Source organism: Oryctolagus cuniculus, chromosome 7 (assembly GCF_964237555.1).
Source record: "Oryctolagus cuniculus chromosome 7, mOryCun1.1, whole genome shotgun sequence".
NCBI classification, from domain to species: domain Eukaryota; kingdom Metazoa; phylum Chordata; class Mammalia; order Lagomorpha; family Leporidae; genus Oryctolagus; species Oryctolagus cuniculus.
The window spans coordinates 93,089,338-93,111,890 of record NC_091438.1 but is presented as its reverse complement, the minus strand read 5'-3'; the positions used below and the strand labels follow the sequence as shown (position 1 = coordinate 93,111,890).

Below are 22,553 nucleotides of genomic sequence, written 5' to 3'. Positions count from 1 at the left end.
TCCTAGGCTTTTTGTTGTGATTTTGGGGAGGGTCTTTATTATTTTTTCTTTGTGTATCTTGGTTATTGGTCTATTTTTGTTTTCTATGTCTTTGTATCTTAATTTTGGTCAGATGTATGTGCCAGAAATCTATTCATTTCTTCCAGAATTTCCCATTTGTTGGCATATAGCCATTTGAGGTAATTATTCAAGATTCCTTTTATATCTGTGGTGTCTGTTGTGTCATCTTTTTAATGTCATTGTATTAATTTGGGTCTTCTCCAATTTTTGGATTAAGTAGGCCAATGGTTTTTTAATTTTGTATATTCTTTTTAAAAAATGGGTCTTCATTTCACTTATCTTTTGTATTGCTACTTTGATTTCAATATTACTTATTTCTTCTATAATTTTTATTAATTCTTTCCTTTTACTACTTTGGGGTTTGGTTTGTTCTTATTTTTGCGGGTCCTTAATTTATCCATTGTGAGATCATTTATTTGATGCAAGGCCTCATGAGTTTAGTTCAAATTGAGTCATCCTATGTTTGTTCCAGGACAGTGCAGACAGATTTGCTTTTGAATACCAACCAACTACACTATTCTAACTAAATTAATTAGTACAAACTTAATGTCTTTAAGCTTAATTTTTACTTGTGACATAGAATTATGATTTGCTTTATTTACAATAGAATTATTTTTCTTAATAAACAAACCATTATACAGAATCATATTCCCTGTATGAAGTTGTTCTGAGCATAAATTAGAAAAATGCATGTAGTTATACAGTGCCAAGTGCATAGTTACATGCACAAAAAATGTCAGCTATTAGTAGTTTTACTGTGATATTTTAATTAGTCATTAGCATTTCAGGCATGCCTACTTAGAGGTTGCACAAGGGATCAATTATTTTATTTTTTCTGTGTACAGCAAGATTTTTTTTTTTTCTCTTTGTCTCTCTAGTGAGGAAAAAGAAACTGCATGGCAGTGGGTGTGTTTTCCTCTGAGTTTCAGTTTCCTTTCCTCTCTTGAGCCCTTGAAGATAGGATCTCTCAAGAATCCTGTCTCCAAACTGTGGCTGTTTTACAACTGACAAAACTACGAATTGGCTGTTTGAGTCTGATCTAGCTCTTACAAACAGGTAAGTGATTCCCTGCTATCCAGTTCCCTAACCGTGTGTGAAGAAAATAGCTGGCTTTCATTTCTTGGAAAAAAACAACAGTGGAATGGTTGCTAATGGTCATATTTCTTTCTTTTGCTCATTTATTTTAATGAAAATTTCACACATGGGTAACTATAAAGAGAAAAAAAACCTGAACTTTAATCTCCAACAGGTTTATCAGGTTTGTAGATGATTTGTTTTATGTAATTAGAATGGCTGTTTTTTCTTTAGAAACAGAGCCGGATACATAAAAGTGAAGTGGTTTGGATCTCTTCTTTTCTGTATTTCCTTCTCAGAGGGAAGCACTCTGCAGACTTTATTGTCATGCTTGTTTTTATTTTATTGTATATATGTGTGTGTATATAAATACAATCTAGAGTATGTGTAACATTTTATGTAAATCTATTATATTGTGACTTATTTTCAACTTGTTTTTCATTAAGAATGAATTATTTGAGCTTTATTCATGTTAATACAGTAGTTCTAGTTCAGTCTTTTCTACTATTAACCTAGTACTTTACTGTACAGATATTCCAAAATTTGTATTCTCAATTTTCACATGTCATTATAGACACTTGTTAATATGAACATACTTTCCTCCAAAAAGTTCCCATCTGAATGAAAAACAAGTAAGAAACTCACACAATTCAATAGAAAAAACAAATAATGTGGTTATGAAATAGGCAAGGGATCTGAATTGACACTTCTCAAAAGAAGACATGTAAATGGACCTCAGGTTTATGAAAAAATGTCCAACATGACTAGTCATCAGGGAAATGCAAATTAAAATCACAGTGAGATATCATCTCACACATTTAAAAATGTTATTAGATTAAGGTTAAATGCTGAAGCAACTATGAAGAAAAGAGGACCCTTGCATATTGTTGGTAGAAATGTAAATTAGTGTATTCTTTATGAAAGACTCCAAACTCTAAAAGCAAAATTACCATATGAATCACCAATTCCAGTATTGGGCAAATATCCAAAAGAACTGAAGTAAGTAAGGGAAAGAGATAGCTGCATGATTATTTATAATCACCCACAGTAGCATCAACTTGAGTGCATGTTGACAGATGAATGGATGAAGAAAATGGGATAATATTTACACAATGAAATATTAATCCACAATTAAGAAGAAAGGAATCCCATGATTTACAATAACATGTATGAACAGAGAGACATTATGCTAAGTGAAGAAAAAAGGTATATAAAGACTTCATGTATATATAAAATATTTTTTAAAAAATGTAGAATGCTGGTTAATAGAGGTTGGGGGCTAGGGAACATGGGCAATAGGGAGATATTGACCAAAGGATACAAAATTTTAATAAAACAGAAGGAGTATGTTTTTGAGATCTATTGTATAACATGGTGACTATAAGTAATATTAATATATATTTTGATATTGCTAAAAGGATATATTTTCAATATTCTTGCAATTAAAATGATATTTGTAATCTATTAGCACAGAATGTCTTCATTTATTTGTGTGTTCAATTTCTTTCATTAATGTATTGTTTTCAGTGTAGGTCTTTCACTTTTTATTTAAATATACTTGTATTAGCATAAAAAATAAAATACATTGGAGTACATAAATGGTATTGTTTACCTAATTTATTGTGGGGGATAATTTATTGTTAGTGTACAAAAACTCAATGGATTTTAAATATTTTTATATCCTGAAACACTACTGAATTTGATCATAGTTCTGGCAGTTTTTTGATAGTTGTCAGGATTTTCTGTATATAAGATCCTGTCATTAACAAACAGATGTAATTTTGTTTCTTCTTTTTCTGTTTGGATGTCTATTATTTCTTTTTCTTCCCTAATTGCTTTGGTTGAGACTTCCAGTGCTATATCAAATCCAAGTGATGAGAGTGAACCTTCTTGTCTTTTTCTTGACTGTAGGAGAAAGTCTTTCCGCTTTTCACAGTTTGGTGTAGTGTTATATATCAGATATGATATGTGGCTTTTTATATTGAGGTAAATTCCTTTTATACCTAGATTGTTGAGAATTTTTATGAGAATGAATGTTGAATTTTGTGCAATGCTTTTTCCACTCCTTTGAAATGATTGTTTGGTTTTGTTCTTTATTCTCTTAATATGGTATGCCATTTTATTAATTTGTGTAGTTTGAAGCATCCTTATGTTCTTGGGACAAATGTTACCTGGTCATAATTTATATTCACTATGAATATGAATTTCTGTTGGTATATTCAGCTTGCTAGTATTTTATTATGAAAATTTATATCTTCATTAGGGATATTCACTAATCACCATTCCTTGTATTTGGTCTGACTGTGGTATTAGGATAAGCTGGACTCATAAAATGATTTTGGAGGTATTCTATTAAATTTTGTTTTTGGGAAGATTTTGAGAAGGATTAGAATTATTTACTATTCAAATATTAGGTAGAATTCAGTGTGAAACATGTAGTCCTGGGTTTTACTTCACTGAGAGACTTTTTTTTTAAGATTTATTTATTTATTTGAAAGTCAGAGTTACACAGAGAGAGAAGGAGAGGCAGAGAGAGAGAGAGGTCTTCCATCAGGTGGTTCACTCCCCAATTGGCCTCAACCACCAGAGCTGGGCTGATCCAAAGCCAGGAGCCGGGAGCTTGTTCGGGGTCTTCCCACATGTGCAGGGGCCTGAGGATTTGGGCCATCTTCTACTGCTTTCCCAGGCCATGGCAGAGGGCTGAATCGAAAGTGGAGTAGCCGGGACTCGAACCAGCTCCCATAAGGGATGCCAGCACTGCAGGCAGCAGCTTTACCCACTACATCACAGCGCTGGCCCCTCAAATTATTTTTCTAATCCCTGTTTAATTTATTTCTGCTCTGATCTTTAATTTCTTCCATCTGATTACTTTGGGTTTCATTTTTTAATAATATTTGCATTTTTAATATTATTTATAAAATATTATGAGGTATAATATTATGCTATTTATTTGATATTGGTTTTTGTTGTTGTTATTACAGGCATTTATTGTGGGAAACCTCCACCATAGAACTGCTTTTGTGGTACCCCATAAATGTTAGAGACAGAGAGGTATTCCACCCACTGTTCCACTCCCCAGTGGCTGCAATGGCTAGGGATGGGCCACGCTGAAGCGAGGAACTAGGAGCTTCATCTAAATCTCCCACTTGGGTGCAGGTGCCCAAGCACTTGGACCACCTTCTGCTGCTTTTCCAAGTCCATCAGCAGTGAACCAGATGGGAAGATGAGCAGCCGAGACACAAACCAGCACCATATTAGATGCGTGCATCACAGGTGGCGGCTTATTCACTACACCACAATCCCAGCCCCTCTTGGTTTCTTTAAATATAAAATCACATCAGATGCAAGTGGGAATAGTTGAACTTTTGTCTTTGTCATTCACATGTCTTTTCTTTCTTTCCATTGCCTATTGGCTCTGCCTAAGAATTTCAGTACTATATTGAATAAGAGCAGTAAGAGAAGACACTCTTGTCTGGTCCCAGATCTATGAAAATATTATGTGCTTTTCCCCATGTAATATGATGGTGGCCACGGGTTTGTTGTATATAGCCTGAATGACGTTGCGGCATTCCTTCTATTGTGAATTTCTTCATGAAAGATCTTGATTTTCATAGGACATATCTTTGGCATCTGTTGATATGTTCATGTGGTTCTTATCCTTCATACTATTGATGTTGCATTACGTTTATTGATATGTGTATGTTGAATCATCCCTGTATCCCTGGGATAACTGCCACTTGATGGTGGTGAACGATCCTTCTGATGAATTGCTGGATTCAACTGGCTGGCATTTGTTTGAAAAATTTTACATCTAAGAGGAACTTTCCAAATGTGCTTGAAAATGTGCATTATCCTTGAATTCCATTTTCCGTAAGTGTTGTGACATATCCTTATATGTTATTGAGCTCTAATCTTCCCTTTTAGTCATGTCCTTGTCTCACTTTGGTATCAGTGTAATACCTGTTTTTTAGAATGAGTTTGGCAGTTCTTTCTCTTTCAATTTATTCGAGAATAGTTTAAGAATTGGTGTTAGTTCTCTATAGAAGTTTGGTAGAATTCAACAGTTACACTATGTAGTCCTGGGAGTTTTCTTGTTGGGAAATTTTTTTCCAACTCAGTCTTACTACTTATGATCAGTTTGTTCAGATTTTCTGTGTTTTCATTTTCAATTTTGATGAACTATTTGTGTATAAATTCCTCATGTCTGTCTTCTGATTCATGGGATGTCAAACTGTGGCTTGTGTGTCAGTTATCTATCCTTGTAAACAATGTTTTACTGCAACATAGACTTCTTCAATTCTTTATATATCATGTTAGCCCTTTTTTGCCACCATCATTAGGTAGCTGAGGTAGGTTAAAATTGTGGAAAACAGAGGATTATTTAGCTCAAAGTTCGGGACATTCAAAGGTGTGGCACCAGCACCAGCTTAGCTCTGAAGAGAGCCTTCTTGGCTAATTACATTGTAGCAGGGTGCATCTTTTTGTGAGTGCATGTGTGAAGAACAGATTCACATCACTAAACAAGAAGCCAGAAAGGCTGGATGAGGTCAGGTCCAGGACTTTTTAACTGTCTTGTTTAGATCTTAGTATGGCCCCATGAAAAGTTCCTAAATCCCTTTTGAGGGCATGCTCCCAATTTACCTAAGGACTTTCCTCTAAATATCACTTCTTAAATGTTCCATCTCTTAACGTTGCCACACTGAGGATTATGACCATAACATATGAACCCTGGTGGAGAAATTACATTCAATCACAAAGCATATTGGTGGCGGCTGGTGCTATGGGGTAGTGGGTAAAGCTGCCACCTACAGTTCCAGCATCCCATATGGGCTCCGATTTGAGTTCCGGCTCCTCCACTTCCGATCCAGCTCTCTGCTATGGCCTGGGAAAGCAGTAGAACATGGCCCAAGGCCTTGGGTCCCTGCACCCACATGGGAGACCTGGAAGAAGCTCCTGGCTCCTGGTTTCGGATAAGTGCAACTCCGGCTGTTGTGGTCAATTGGGGAGTGAACCAGCAGATGGAAGACCTCTCTCTCTCTCCTCCTCTCCATCTCTCTTTGTGTAACTCTGACTTTCAAATAAATAAATAAACAAGTAAATCTTAAAAAAAAAAAAGCATATTGGCTGTGACTGATTTTTCATTATAGTGGCAAACATGTAGTTGTGGCTTAGCCTATATAGTCTCCAAACATAACATAAATTCATTTAGAAAATTTGCTAACTACTATTCCAGCTTTTCTTTATTCTTTATTTAATCTGATATTTACCTTATTAACCAGTGTTAAAATTTATTGATATGTGTCATTTTTAAATGACCTATTTTATACCTTTTTAATATTGCAATTTATAATTTTTATCGTGCCTTATAATTCAAGTAGTGTGTTTTATTTGGATCAGAGAAAAAATACACAAATCAGAAAGAAAGTACTTTAAGCACTATGTTTTACTAGCCTCACTTTTGGTGATTGTTTTTCCTTAGATAGAGGAAAATGGCAGTGACAACGAAACTGACATGGAATGAAGAAGCATGCCTGAAAAACCAACTTGGAAATGTTTCCTTGAGTCTTCTTTACAAGTCTAGTGTTCACGGATATAGCATGAGCGACATGCTTCAGAGATACACTTGTGAAGGACCAACTATAACTATTTATTTTAGTAATTCTATTGTTGGTTTTTTAATGCTTGAGCGTAATCATAAACAAACCATCTGGTTTACATTGCGAAAAAAAAAGACATAATTGAAATGCCAACTTTACTTTTAAATACAGTACTAAAAACTACTACTGAAGAACTGAGTTTTCTTTCATATTGTGGTGAAACGATTTTCTCTGTAAATTTGAAGACACAATTAATTTTTCTGAATCATATGTTAAATGCTAAAATAAGATTACCAGTTAATTCTTGTAATAGAGCTAACATTTCAGAATGTGAAGTTTTTCGAGTTGAAGGTATGTTAAATAACCCTGAATTCTGCATTCATATTCTAATTTTTATGTTTTATAGATTGTAAATTGATCTTCAAAACCAGGAAAATTGAGAGAAGCAATCAGATTTCATGCCAGTTGATACACTCAGATAAACTCTTTTTTTTTTTTTTTTTTTTTTTTTTTTCACAGGCAGAGTTAGACAGTGAGAGGGAGACAGAGAGAAAGGTCTTCCTTCCCTTGGTTCACCGCTCCCCCACCCCGCCCCGCACCAAATGGGCGCTACGGAGGGCATGCTGTGCCTAACCGAAGCCAAGAGCCAGGCGCTTCCTCCCAGTCTCCCATGTGGGTGCAGGGACCAAGCACTTGGGCCATCCTCCACTGCACTCCCTGGCCACAGCAGAGAGCTGGCCTGGAAGAGGAGCAACCGGGACAGAATCCAGCGCCCCAACTGGGACTAGAACCCGGGGTACCGGCGCCACAGTTGGAGGATTAGCCTAGTGAGCCGTGGCGCCGCCCTCAGATTGATCCGCAAAAAGAGAGATTGTATATGTTGAGGCAGAGACACAGGAGAAAGAAATGGCGAGAGAGAGAGAGAGAGAGAGAGAGAAAGAGAGAGAGAAGCCGATCTGTTTTCACACATGACCTAAGGATCAGCCTCAAGAGCTACAAGCATAGTTATTTGAGCGTTTCCAGATAGACTTGATATACTGAGAGGATAATTTTTCTTCCTCCTCTTATCCTCTCAATTTCAACTTCTAACTGAACCACTTTGCCATTGGTAATGCAAGAAGACTCAATGGCCTTTATAGAAGATAGATTTGGCCACCTTTGACTAGACAGGTTTAAAAACTCATGCTGTTTATTTTCCATAGGAATCAAGGATAATCGAGGCTACCTAAAGAGGATAACAGAAGTCACACAGTAAGTAAGATCTTGGACAATCTATTAATCATTTTCTTTAGAATAATTGTATAAAGGGTCCTGAAAATGAAATAGTGAGAAAGATAAACATTGTATAATTTGGAACAATAACATTTAATTAAAGTTTTATTAACATAAAATAAAATCTTACTGATATAAAACAGGTAGCTTAGAACAACAGTAAGAGAACCATTAAGCACTGTGAAACTTTAAAAATCTATTTGATGACAACTGACCAATTTGACCTTGTGTTTTACTTTATATTTCTCGGATTCAAAGTTTTCCAAGTAAAGTTTATATAACCCTTTCAGATAATTCCTTTGAATATCTGCATTAAGAATATGGTTTTTGAGGAACTTTGATTATATTAGAAACAGAGCCCTCTCCCCAATTTATAGATTTTTATGCTGCATATATTTTAATTTCTTCTTAATACAATATTTTAATAAAATAATAATTCATCTGCACTGTTATTGATATATTAAATTTATGTGTTCTAAGGCTAATAAACTAATGGTGGTTTGGTTGCTGGTTAATGTTTAATTATAGTCATATATGGATAAATGAATTTTCTTTAAGCAGAAATATGTAACTTTAGACATTTAAAACCATATTATAGAAGACGAGTTCTTCAAAATAACAAATAAATAATTAAAACATACCCTTACATGGAAGAAGCAGCAGCTCCAGAGTAAATTTGCTTTTCTTTCTATTGAACTACTTCATTTTATCAGGTACAGAAATAAGCTCCTATCAGATCTCAGGGCCTACAAACCTTATGCAGACTTGGTTTCTGAAATTCGTATACTGTTGCTGGGTCCCACTGGATCTGGAAAATCCAGTTTTTTCAATTCAGTGAAGTCTGTTTTCAGAGGCCGTCCAACTCAGCAAGCCATTGTGGGGTCTGATAGTACCACCAGTATTACCGAACAGGTAAGTTATTTCAGTTTTCCTTGAGGATTTTGTTTTATAGATTGTGATTATAGGGCTTTTTCATTTCCTTATCATTTTCTCTCAGAATATATGACACCTCTAAATTTATAACCAATTAAATACTAAGTCTAATGTAAAAGGGAGTAAGGTAGAATCAGAATCACCTCCTTTGAGTAATATTATCCATAGAAACTTTGAATTTTTATGAATGCAAGAAGCAGTTGCCTAAGAGTTCTTTGGTATTCGTTGTAAAAAACAACAAAATTTTAAAAACTGTGGAAATCTTTGTCCATTGTATTTGGTGTCCATTTTTCCACATGACCATATGATTTTACCTGGATGAAATAGTTTTCTGTTCTTTATAATACAGTAATGAGAATTATATCATAATTTTGCATTATGTAAGACCTTTATGCAAGAAATTACAATAAAACAATAATTTATTTTTGTGGATCAATATTTGAAGGATAAATCTATCTGTACTATTGCAACAGCTATCTTATTTGCCAACATATATTAAGGAAATACATACTAATACATGTTTACCTATTCATGCTCTAATTGATACATAAACTAGAGTGTAATATTTGTCTAGAAATTTCCTCTTGACATATGCTTGTCAATTTTATCACACAATTATGGGGGGGAGAGCCATTGTAATTCATAAACTGTACTTTGGAAATTTATATTTACTAAATAAAAAAAGAAAAAAAGAAAAAAACAGATGTTAATGACATGAAATATATGGGTAGTAACGTAAGTAATGCTGAATAACCAGGTAGAACAATTGATTAACAAAACAGATATAAAGTTATTTGTTGAAAAAGTGTTCAGAATAATAAAGATTAAAAATATTTTAAAACAATTTTATCACACAATTAAATGAAAATAAAGAATAATACAAAAATTCAAAATCAATCTTTTTCTATAATTACTGTATCTTAATGTTGCTCTATGATGGGGAATATGCTGTGTATTGTCAATGAAAATTTGGCATACTGAAAAGGTGGTAATGATGCGTTTTAGTCTTTATGTCACATTCAATAACCAACGTTTTCTTTTTTGTTTAAAGATATGTTTATTTGACAGGCAGAGTTACAGACAGACACATACACACAGAAGGAAAGAAAAGGAGAGAATGAAAGAGAAAAACTAAGAGAGAGAATGTGTGTGACAGAGAGAAAGCTTTCATCCACTGGCTCACTCCCCAAATTACCACTACAGCTAGGGCTGGGCCAGGTCGAGTCCAGGTGCCTGGAACTCCATCTGGATCTCCGACGTAGGTAGCAGGGGCCCAAGCACTTGGGCCGTGTTCTCAGTGCTCTCCCAGGTACATTAGCAGAGAACTGGATAGGAAATGAAGTAGCCAGAACTCCAGCCGATATTCATATGGGAAGCTGGCATTACAGGCGAAGCCTTAACCAACCCACTATGCCACAACACTGGCCCTAGATCAATGGTTTGGTTTTAATGTCATAGATTTCACATTGCAATTAACATTTTTTTAAACTATTATTTAATGAATATAAATTTCCAAAGTACAGCTTATGGACTACATTGGCTCCCCCCCCCCCACCGATGACTTCCCTCCCACCCGCAACCCTCCCCTTTCCCACTCTCTCTCCCCTTCCATTCATATCAAGATTCATTTTCAATTTATATATATACAAAAGATCAGTTTATCTTTCTTTATATATTTACGCATCACTTAAAAATGAGGATATGTTTTGAGAAATATATTGTTAGATGATTTCTTCATAAGTGTGAATTCCATAGAGTATATTTACAGAAACCTAGATAGCTTAATGCATGCTTAGGTGATTTAGTATAGCCTGTTGCTCCCAGGCTGTACATCATCACAGCATGTTACTTTACTGAATATTATAGGTGATTATACATGATATTAAGTATTTATGTATTTAAACATATCCAACCTAGAAAAGGTATTATAAAGATACAGTATAAAAGATAAGTTGCATACCTATAAATGGTAGTCACTCAACCTAAACAGACCTTGCAGAACTGTAAGTTGCCCTGATGAGTCAGAGAGTGAATGGTGAGTAAAAGTTAAGGCCTAGAACTTTATTACAAACAATTGTAGATTTTCTAAGCACTGTATACTGTTTTTTTAATTAATCAATTTATTTGAAGGGCAGAGTTACAGAGAAAGGGGGGAATATATATATATATATAGAGAGAGAGAGAGAGAGAGAGAGAATATCTTCCATCTGTTGGTTCACTACCAAAATGACCACAGCAGCTTGGATTGGGCTGGGCTGAAGTCAGGAACCCTGAACTCCATGCAGGTTTCCTAAATGTATGGCAGGGCCCTGAACACTTGGGTCATTTTTTGCCGCTTTCTGAGGCACATAATCAGGGAGCTGGATCAGAAGTGGAGCAGCCAAGATTTGAATGGGTACTAATGTGGGTTGAAGGTGTCTCAGGCTAAGATTAACATGCTATACCCAATGTTGGCCAACACTGCAAACTTCAGATACATTAAATTTATTTTTAAAATTCCAATAATAATTTAATCCAAACTTATTGAAAAATTTTTCCTTTGTAAAGGTTAAAAATTAATTTTTTACTTTAAAATTTTAACTTAGCTTAAAACACAAACACAGGCATTGCACTGTGGTTCAGTGAGTTCAATCACCACTTGCAACCTCAGCATTCAACATATTAGAAATTAAACCTGTACTGGAGCATTGGTTCAAGGCCTGGTTGCTCCGCTTCTTATCTAGCTCTCTATTAAATTACCTGGAAAAGCAGTACAGGATGGCTTAAGTACCCAAGCCCTGCCACCAACACAGGCGAACCAGATGGAGTTCTGGCTTTGGTCTGGCCCTACCCTGGCCTTTGTGTTTCTTTGGAGTGTGAACCAGGAGCTGGAAAATTTCTCTCTCTCTTTCTGCTACTTTCTCTTTCGAGAATATTAGCACCTGATGAAGGTTTAATATCCAAAATATACAACAAACTCAACAGCAAGAAAAAAGGGACCACAACTGTGGCAGAGTGGGTAAAGCTGCTGCTTGTGAGACTAGCATCCCATCTGGGAATGATTCATGTCCCAGCTGTTCCATTTCCTGTCCAGCTCCCTGTTAATGGCCTGTAGAAAGCAGTGGAAGATGACACAAGTGTATGGGCCCCTACCACTGATGTGGGAGACCCAGATGAAGCTCCTGGCTCCTGGTTTTGGCCTTGTTCAGCCCTGGCCCTTAGGACTACCTGGGCAGTGAGCCAGTAGATGGAATATCTCTGTGTGTGTCTCTCTCTCTAACTCTGACTTTCAAAACAAATTAATAAATAAATCTTTTTTTAAAAAAAGCAAGAAAACAGATAATCTGTTAAAAATTGGAGAAGAGAACCTATTTAGACATTTCTCAAAAATAGATACAAATGTCCTGTAGGTATGTGTAAAAATGCTCAACATCTTAAATCATTAGGGCAGTGCTAATTACAGATGTAATGAGATATTATTTCACATCTGTTGGAATAACCACTATCAAAAGCACCTAGGATAACAAATGTTGGCAAGGATGTAGAGAAAAGCTAAACGTTGTGCATTGTAGGTAAGAGTATAAACTAGTACAACTATCATGTAAAAGAGTACGGAGTTTTTTAAAAAAAATCTGGAACCATATGATTCTTCAATCCTCTTACTGGTTATATATCCAAAGGAAATGATAGCAGTGTGGCAAACATTTATCTGCACTTCCAGATGACTGCAGAATTATTCCCAGTAACAGAATATGGAATAAGCTCAAGTGTCAATCAACAGTTGAATGGATAAAGAAAATATAGCATTTATATATAATGAAATATTATTCAGGGATAAGAAGAAAATTCTATCATTTGCATCAAGCAGCGTTGATGAGCTTAGAAAACATTTTGCTAGTCCTAAAAATAGGAATTCTGCATTATCTCACTCATATTTGGAATCTAAAAATTTTTGTCTCATAGAAGTGTAAAGTAAAATGGTGGTTACCAGGGACTAGGGTGGTGGGGAAGAGGTTTCAGTTAGAAGGAACAAGTTTATGAGAATTGTTGTAGAACACAGTGACTATAGTTAGTTATATATTTTATTCTAGAAAAACAATAGAAACTGTATAAATTTTTCTCCCCAAAAAACTGTGCAGTAGCTTATGTATCAGCTACCTGGATTTAGTGATTCCCAAATGTATGTATTCAAAACATCATCGGAAACAGTAAGCACATACGATTTTATGTGCCAATTAAAAGAAACATTTAAATCATTTGGAGGTTTAATTTCTAATATGTTCAGTATCAATAGATGCAGTACATATAAATAGCATATCTTTTTGATTCTCAGTAATTTTCAAGAATCTAAATGATTCCTTCCAGAGACCAAAATGGTTTTTTTGACAATGGTGTTAAAACAAGCAGTGTCTCTTCTCCCTATTGTCATGTACTGAATGCTGGTTAAAAAATGAACTTTAATATTTGATCTATGTCTACTTATCTATCTCTTTCTAATTATTTTTACAGTATAGGATATATTCTATTAAAGATGGAGTACATAGGCAGTATTTGCCATTTATGTTGTGTGACACAATGGGACTGCATGATTCAGAAGGAGGAGGACTATGTGTGGACGACATACCCCACATCTTAAAAGGCTGCGTACCAGACAGATATCAAGTAAGAGTTCTTCAGCTCCAATACATTTTACATCATTTTAATCATTACTTTTTATTGAATTTTTACCCCACAAGGAAATTTCTGCTGTCATAATGTTTTTCCAATATCAATTAACTACTTGGAGTGATTTAAGTATTCATGTGAGAAAAGTAGAGTGACTGACTGCTCTCCGTTTCTATTGAGAAACAAAATCAAAAGGATGGATTCTTTCCATTCAGGAAAAAGCCATGGGGATATTATTGATCTCTGCAGTGACGCATACTAATAAGAAAGCAGTAGGCTAACCTCTTACCTTTTTCAAAACATAGACAAAATATTGGAACCATTATCCACTTTCTGTTGAAATGTGATACCATGAGTGTTAGAATCCATTGCTAAGTACCTAGATCCAAAGGTGAGCTCTGCCATTAATTAATTGTGTACCCATAAACATGTTATTTGCTTATTTTTCTCTCTTATTTTAAAGTATGAAATGTAGGTATTAATAGTAACCATCTCATAGGATGGCTGAGGTTTAATGAAATGAAACACTCTAAGTATTAAGAGTTAACCATTATTGTCAGCATTTTTTTAGATATTTATTTATATGTGTATAGATATATATTAGATAGTAATAATAAATATATTATTTATAGAAGTATCCCTAATTTACAAACAGTGACTTCCTTTGCTTCCCAACTGTGTCTTTTTTGGAAATCTTTCGCATATATACACTTATTCATCTAAAAATCATGTATTGAAAACTTATTTTGTGCCAGTTACTAAGATCGTTAAATAACAACACAATCCTCCTGCTCAAGGGACCCTCAATCAAGTCATGGATAAAAGTTGGAGGAACAAAAATAGGAGAAGTGGTAGAAACTATGAAAATACTAAAACTTTTGCTTCATAGCAAAGAGTCAGCATACTTAATGTGGCATTACAGTATGTAGTTAAAATTATACCTTTCCAAATTCACTATATTTTGCAATCTATTTTATCAATATTCAAAAGATTATTGTCCTGTGGTAAAGAGATGCTAACTTAAAAAGTTGGTATTTCTTTTGTTCATTTTCCTTTGCAAATTTAAAAGAAATAATAGCATTTTTGTTTAAATGCCATTTTCAATATATTTCTCTCACACACTCTCTCTCCTTTTCCCCTCTTTTCTTTCCTTCTATCCACCATTTCTTCTAGTCATACAAAATGCTTAAAGAGGTGTCTTAAGCATGCAAAAGTGCTATTTATTTCTGAAGACTAGGAGTTACTATATTAGCTTTTTTAAAAAAGCATCCTTTGCACTTGTAATAATTACAGTGGAAAATTATTTTTAACAAAGCAATGAAATTGTTTTCCTGTAGGAGGCATTATGATCATATGATCATTACTTAATGATGGCATTATTATCACAGTGGAAAGTTCTCATGGAAAGTTACTACTAGACAATCTGGGAAAAGACTCACTGGGGGCAGAACGGAAAGTTTTAGGTTGGAGGTTAGTTGTGGTGATGTTTGAAGCATGAGTTGTGTATTAAAAACTTAAGCAGAGACTCTGTGAATTATGCATGTTGTCTCATATTTCTATAACAGTTTGATCCCTGCAAACCGATTACATCCAAGCATCCTACCTATATCAAATCTCCATCACTGAAGGACAGGGTTCACTGTGTGGCTTATGTCTTAGACATCAACTCTATTGACAACCTCTCCTCTACAATGGTGGCAAAGCTGAAACAAATTCACAAAGAAGTAATAACTTGTGGTAAGTCTCATTGTACTTATCAATTGGGGGGATAATTATAGATTCACAGGAAGTTTCACAGAGAGTTAAGAGGGGTGACATTGTAGCATAGTGAGTAATGTATCTGCCTGTGATGCTGGGCATCCCATATGGGTGCCAGTTTGTGTCCCGGCTGCTTTGCTTCAAATCGAGCTCCTATATAATGAACACTGAATGCTAAGTATATAAGCAAATACAAACATTTAATAGCTTTAAAATTATGGTAGATTTTGAATAACACTTAGAGAAGTGCTAAGATTTGAAATGAGTTTTCAACAGCATGTAGGTAGCTACACATCATGTTGAATAACAACAGGTAATGTTGGTAACTGCTTACTTAGGACCTCTAAGAGGATATTGCACTAAGTTTGAAAGAGAATAAATGCATTGGAACAGAGATTGAAAAAGAAATTATGTGTTTCAGTTGAGAACTGCACTCTACTGGAGGTGTTCCAATTTTAGTGTATGTGCTGCGCAGCGAGCACATACCAGAGGTGTTAATTGGACAACTTTGCTAGTTATTTGTCTGGGACCTGAATGAAGAGATCACACTAAAGGCAATCATTTAGTAAAGTCAATCAGAAATCCAGTATTTTTGTAAGAGGACAGAAGGACCTTTTTAAGCTATGGCTTACCTCTTTCCCATTTCCCTGGGACGACCAACACCTATCCCTTCACCAAAGAAACTGGCAGCAATGCCTAGGAAGAGTAATGCATAATAGTACCAAATCTCTGCTAAGGTGAGAAATATGAGAGCAGGGGTAGAATGGCTAACTACCCTTGTATCATCACTCCTGTGCCCCTCCTCCTTCCAATGGTCCAGATATAATGGATTCACAATGTAGGAAGATTTCCTTCTCTTCCAGTGGTGTTTCATCATACTTTTTTTTTTTTTTTTGACAGGCAGAGTGGACAGTGAGAGAGAGAGACAGAGAGAAAGGTCTTCCTTTTTTGCCATTGGTTCACCCTCCAATGGCCGCCGCGGCCAGCGCGCTGTGGCCGGCGCACCTCGCTGATCCGATGGCAGGAGCCAGGTGCTTCTCCTGGTCTCCCATGGGGTGCAGGGCCCAAGTACTTAGGCCATCCTCCACTGCACTCCCTGGCCACAGCAGAGAGCTGGCCTGGAAAGGGGCAACTGGGACAGAATCCGGCGCCCCGACCGGGACTAGAACCCGGTGTGCCGGCGCCGCAAGGCGGAGGATTAGCCTAGTGAGCCACGGTGCCGGCCTCATCATTCTTATTTAAGGGCAAAACCCAAATCAGATGATCTATGTGGTGCAGTGGCGACACAGGGAGCATTAATTGTAGTTTTGGAAGCCTCGGGATCTCTTTCCTCCCTCCTTTTCATCCCCTACAATTTAATTACTGTGAATGACATACTAGATAGAGCCTTCTAGCCATGCTCAGTGCACATTATTGGGCAGAGTAATAGCTAATACCCCCTGGTCACAAGCACAAAAACAAAACAGAACAGAACAGAACAGAACAAAACAAAACAACTGATGCTAGACCCAAGAGGAAAAGAAATTCCATATGCCAATAAACTTTTTTGCATGGCATTACTCATAATATTCTCTCATTGGTCTTTGAATGTCTGTGGATTTTTGTGGCTTTTCTTTCATTCCTGATAGTAGTGGATTACATTTTTTTCTCTTTCCTTTTCTTTCAGTATCTCGTTTTTCTTGATTAGAACATTTCAAAATTTGACAATTTAATTGATGCTTTCAAAGGATCAAATTTTGGCTTCGTTAATGTTTTTCTACTGTTTCGCCTCATTTCTACTTTGTTGACCTTTGAAATTTTTTATTTCTTTACTTTGAATTTCTTTGGGTTTACTTTACTCTTATTATTCTAGCTTCTTTCTCTAGAATCTTTAGTCACTGATTTTCGAATTATTATTTTTAAAGGTTTCTATTTTGTCTTATCCAACCTTTGTTAGAACCCTACACTCAATGTAAACTCAAAATTTGTTGTAGTTATTATCTCAGAATTCTTGCCCTGCTGCACTCCTCAGTCTAGCCACTGATTTACATTTGGAAAATTTTCTGCATGCTTCAGGGTGAACTCCTTTAGCTCTTCAGTACTGCTGCCAGCCACTAGTATTCCACTTCTATGCGCTTGGTGAATGCCTTTGGGGAAAAAACTGTGTGGCTGAGTTCAGACCTGTTTTACAGCTAAGCTTTCTTATGATACTAGTTCATCATTCATGCGGTATCACGATTGAAAGTTTGTTAAGAGTTCAATCAGTCTATCAGTTATCTATTGATCTGTAACAAACTATCCCCAAATAGTGGCTTAACCATCAATGTACCCCAAATTTTATTCATTGAGATCAATCACATGGAAGAGAGGCATAGTGGAGACATTCTTGATAAACATTTGAAAAAAAAAAAACTCAATTTTATATTTTTCCTCAGAAGTAGCTAGTCAGGCAGAAATTTGATTAGTTTAGGAGTCAAGTGTAATTCATTCACTTTTTGTGATTTGACAAAGACTTCAGGTTTCTGGTGTACATTGAAATCAGTGTACATTCCTTTTATAGGTTATAAATACTCACATACAGCCTTCTTCAACTCCTGTCTTTTTAGTGTCTTTGCAGTTCTTTTAAAATCCCAAGTCCAGCAATCACTTTCCCTCATGAAATATCACATTGTTTGAAAGTCACAATATTAGATTATCAGAATTATGTTCAAATTTGCTTTTCTTTAAAAGTGACTTCTAATGTTGGAAGAAAAAGATCATTTTTTTATTACAAAAACTTCAGGCTACATATTGAGAATTATTCAGAATAATTCATGCTGTCAAATGTGGGATCACTTCACAGAGAATTGTTTTCATGTTATATAGTTTCTTGGCTGTCCCCTTATTATTTATGATATAATTAATTTATTTTTATATAGGTATAGCGCATGTAGTCTTGCTTACAAAGGTGAATAATTATGATGAAGTCCTTCAAGTCAATTTTTTAAATGTGAATAAATCTACAACTTCTCAAAAACAGGTAGGGAATGCTGTTTGTAATCAGATTCTATTGTAAACTATCAAAATCATAGTCTATATATGTATATGTATGCTATTACAAAATAGTCACAGATGAATAAAAATTATATAAATTATTCTGTTAATTCAAATTTATGTCCCAATTTAAAATGATAAATATTTGAATTATATGTATGTACTGAAGATAATTTTTGAAGCCATTTTTTTCTTGAGTTTTATTTACAATGCAGTCAATTTTCAAATATGACTTACATGTCTTAAATGCATTTTTGCACAGGTAATGAATGTCAGCAAAATCCTAGGCATTCCTATTTTTAATATCTTGATCATTGGAAATCATACTTCCAAGTGGGAGTCAGACCCTGAGGAAGACATTCTAGTTCTCTCTGCACTGAGGCAGATGCTGCGGGTGACAGATGACTTCTTAGAGGATTTGCCAAAAGAGGAAACCAGTAATTTGACTCCTTTACGTTCTGCTCATCAGTAACCAATGTCTTTTGAAGCAGCCTAAGCTATGTCTTGGTTGGGTGGCTGGAACCCATCTTTCTGTATCAATACTGACAGCTATGTTAGGATATGTGCTTCATTTCTATTGTTTGTTGTCTGATAAATTTGCAAAACTTAACTAGTTCTCTAAGTGCTATTGTTTGCCTTGATTCTGACACTTGGCCCAAAACTGGACTGGCATGTGTTGTTGCTATGGCTTGGAAAAGCAATGGAGAATGGCCCGGGTCCTTGGGCCCCTGCACCTGCATGGGAGACCGAGAGGAGGCACCTGGCTCCTGGCTTCAGATGGGTTCAGCTATGGCCGTTGCAGCCATCTGTGGAGTAAACTAGCGGAGGGAAGACCTTCTCTCTGTCTCTACCTCTCACTGTCTGTAACTTTACCTCTCAAATAAATAAAAAAAATCTTTTTTTTTTTTTTAAAAAAGAATCCATCTGTTTAGAATCCTTATTCAGAATCTACTATTGTTCATCTTCTGCCTCCTTGACAGCCTCTAACTGATGGGGCCTTCTACGGCTAATCATTCCTTAAGTTCCAAAGGCAATCCTTTGAATATGCTCTGCCACAACCCGCCCTATATATATTGTACTCCTTACCATTTAGTTTCTGTGACATGTTTCTAAACTTCCTCATGTAAATTAACTATTACTTTACTTTCTCTTCTATATAGCAATTTATGTAAGGACTAACCAGATTAAATAATGATTATGTAATGATTATATAGCATCTGCTTTCTTAAATAGATTATAAATTCTTTGAGACAAAGGATTTAGATTCTACTCATCTTTGTAATGACAGAAATTAGCGCAGTGCCTGCTAAAGATATAATATATATATATGCCATTATTCTTCTCTCCCGCTCTCTTTGGAATGGCAACAGTGACTATGTTTTTCTCCATGTAAAAGGGAGTGGATGAAATACTTAACTGAGAAAACAGAAGTAAATAAGCCAGAGTGTTTTACTTACCTTTGGATGTAAATATAAATGAATTTAAGTGAGAAGGATATTTCTTAACAACTTGACATTGTATTTCCGTAAAAAAAAATAAAATTTCTCTCTCTAGTAATCCCATGCCTGCTTTTCATTCATGGAATTCTAAACCATCCTAGCCATGTCTCCAGGTTGGAATGAACAAAGAAAGTTACTAGTGCAAGTCAATGAAAAGGTTGGGGCAGACATTTGGTGTAACAGTGAAGACATTGCTCAGGACACTTGCATCCCATATCAAAGTTACTATATTCATTTCCTATCTCTGCTTCTGAATACAAGGTCTTGCTAGTGTGCATCCTGGAAGACAGTAAGTGATGACTCAAGAACCTGGGGCCCTGCCTCTTGGAAGTAGAGGCTTAATCTACCATGCCATGCTTACCTCGTTCCAGCTTCTTTTAAATAAAAATGTATGAGGGTATTTTACAAAACGTATGGGAAAATGGAGTTAAAATATGTTTACTTTGAAATCAATACATATGAGGGGTCTTTAAAAAGTTCATGAAAATAGATTTTGATAAAACTATGCATAGATTTAAACTTTTCGTGATAAAATCAACTTATCTTTAAGTGCTTTTCTACAGACATTTTAAAGTACCCTCATGCATGTTTTCCCCCTTATTTCCCTGAATCACTCCCATTATCCTCTTGAGGACTAAGATTTTTTTAACTAAGGAGTGAAAACAAATTAAAACCAAACCAATCAGAAACAATGCTCAGGCTTCTGCTCTTTTAGAGTGGATCCTTGAGAGTCAAGGCCATGAAAGAATCTAACATAGAATTTACAGAAATTAGGGGCCTGAAGTGTGGCATCACGTTAAGATGCCATCTGCAGTGCTGGTATCCCATATGGGAATGGTTTGAGTCATGGCTGTTCCCCTTCCCATCCAGCTCCCTGCTAATGTATCTGGGAAACCATCAGAAGATGGCTCAAGTGCTTGGGCCCCTACCACCCACATGACAGACCTGGAAGAAGCTCCTGGCTCATGGCTTCAAAGAGGCCCAATGCTGGGCATTGTGGCCATTTGGAGATTGAGCTAATGAATGGACGATCTCACTGTCTCTCTCCCCCTCTCTCTGTAATTCTTATTTCAAATAAAATGATCTTTAAAAAATAAGAATTTACAGAATTTTTGGATTGAAAAGGTAATAAAGAGATAACTGCCCATCTTTTCTGTTTCTGGAACTACAACAAGATAGTCAACCATCTTGGGATGAGAGAGGAAAGAAAAATTGGGCATTACTCTGGTAGAAGGAGAGGAAAGGAACAGAACTGGAGAGACCAGTGAGAAAAGAGATTAACGGAGATTGGGAGGCTTCCAAAGACTACCTCATGTGGCAAGGGTCAGAACACCACATGAAAGCCAGGTAACATCTGGGAGCCTTCATTCTCATTTGAGAAAAATCCGTATCTCATGTGCTAGGGAAGAAATGTTATCTGTAAGGCATGTTGATGTGGCCTCAGTGTGTCCCATTAATAATAACCTTACTGCCTCCCATAGATTATTTTATAGAAGGAGGTACATTTGATTGAAACTTATCTAAGGAAGTCTGAACAATCAGAATATATGCCCTTTTAAAAAAATAGTTATTTATTTATTTGAAAGTCAGAATTACACAGAGAGAGAAGGAGAGGCAAAGAGAGGGGGTCTTCCATCCACTGGTTCACTCCCCAGTTGGCTGCAATGGCCAGAGCTGTGAAGATCTGAAGCCAGGAGCCAGGAGCTTCTTCCGGATCTCCCACATGGGTGCAGGTGTCCAAGGACTTGGGCCATCTTCTACTTCTTTCCCAGGCTGTAGCAGAGAGCTGGGTCAAAAGTGGAGCAGCTGGGACACTACCTGGCACCCATATGGGATGTCGGCACTGCAGTCCAGGCTGGAGCTCTAAGGGGGACAACATACTCCCTAACCCAGTGAAGAAGGACACATTTTTCTCTTCCTTTCCCTCAAAAAGGGCACCGAGCAACGGACTGGGAAGGGGCACCATCTCGACACAAGTAGTGGCTGTAGGAGCTAAGATGCACACCCAGCAAATGGTGGGGAGAAGCCGTCATTTTGAAATGATTAATGGCAGTAGTGGCTCTTGGGCATGTGTATGATCCAGGGATTTTACTGGAGGGAAAAGTCTGCATTCCCCACTGATTTTGAGTCTGCTTGAGTGGATTGGCAATCCATGTTGGACTGTGAGGTGCCCCCAGCCTCTGTCCCTCCATGAACAGGATAGGCTAACAGGGTGTAGTGGATACTCTGTACCCTGTGACTGTGGGAGCCTTGTGTGCTGATATTGTGGGGACTCCATGGCTACATAATAGGGCGCAAGGTGTAGCTGGATCTCAGGGCAATCGCTGTGTGGTGCCAAAGGCTCCCAGCTCTCTGACTGCCTGGGTGGTTCATTGTAGCAGGATCTGTATTTACATGAGGACTACACAGATCCATTATGTGTTTAATGTGGCAGCATGAGTGAGTGTTGTACCCTCTGTGGGCTAATGCCTGGCATTGATCACCTTGGAAGAGAGGATGTTAGGGTTGATTATGCCAGCAGAAGTGATCATACCCTCTTTCCTGCTGACAAGACACCCACTGGGGTGTCATCCTGGATACCTCTCCACCCTGGAGCACTAACCAGAGCTCCCTGACCACACCAGCATGCAATTTTGGGTATTGACTGAAAGAGAAGATACTCCACTAAACAACAGAGGCATAGTTCAAAGACAAAATCTATTGG

General features: G+C 36.5%; 1 protein-coding gene across 1 annotated transcript; it reads left to right on the top strand.

The window, feature by feature from the left end:
• The first annotated feature begins 928 nt into the window (after positions 1–928).
• Positions 929–19,907, top strand: IFI44L (interferon induced protein 44 like). The gene is given in 9 exon segments (XM_002715545.5): positions 929–1,116; positions 6,614–6,861; positions 6,864–7,082; positions 7,934–7,982; positions 8,717–8,915; positions 13,425–13,577; positions 15,146–15,317; positions 18,236–18,336; positions 18,613–19,907. Coding segments are annotated over 8 exon segments (1,341 nt in total). The 5' UTR covers positions 929–1,116; positions 6,614–6,623; the 3' UTR covers positions 18,823–19,907.
• Positions 19,908–22,553: the final 2,646 nt, after the last annotated feature.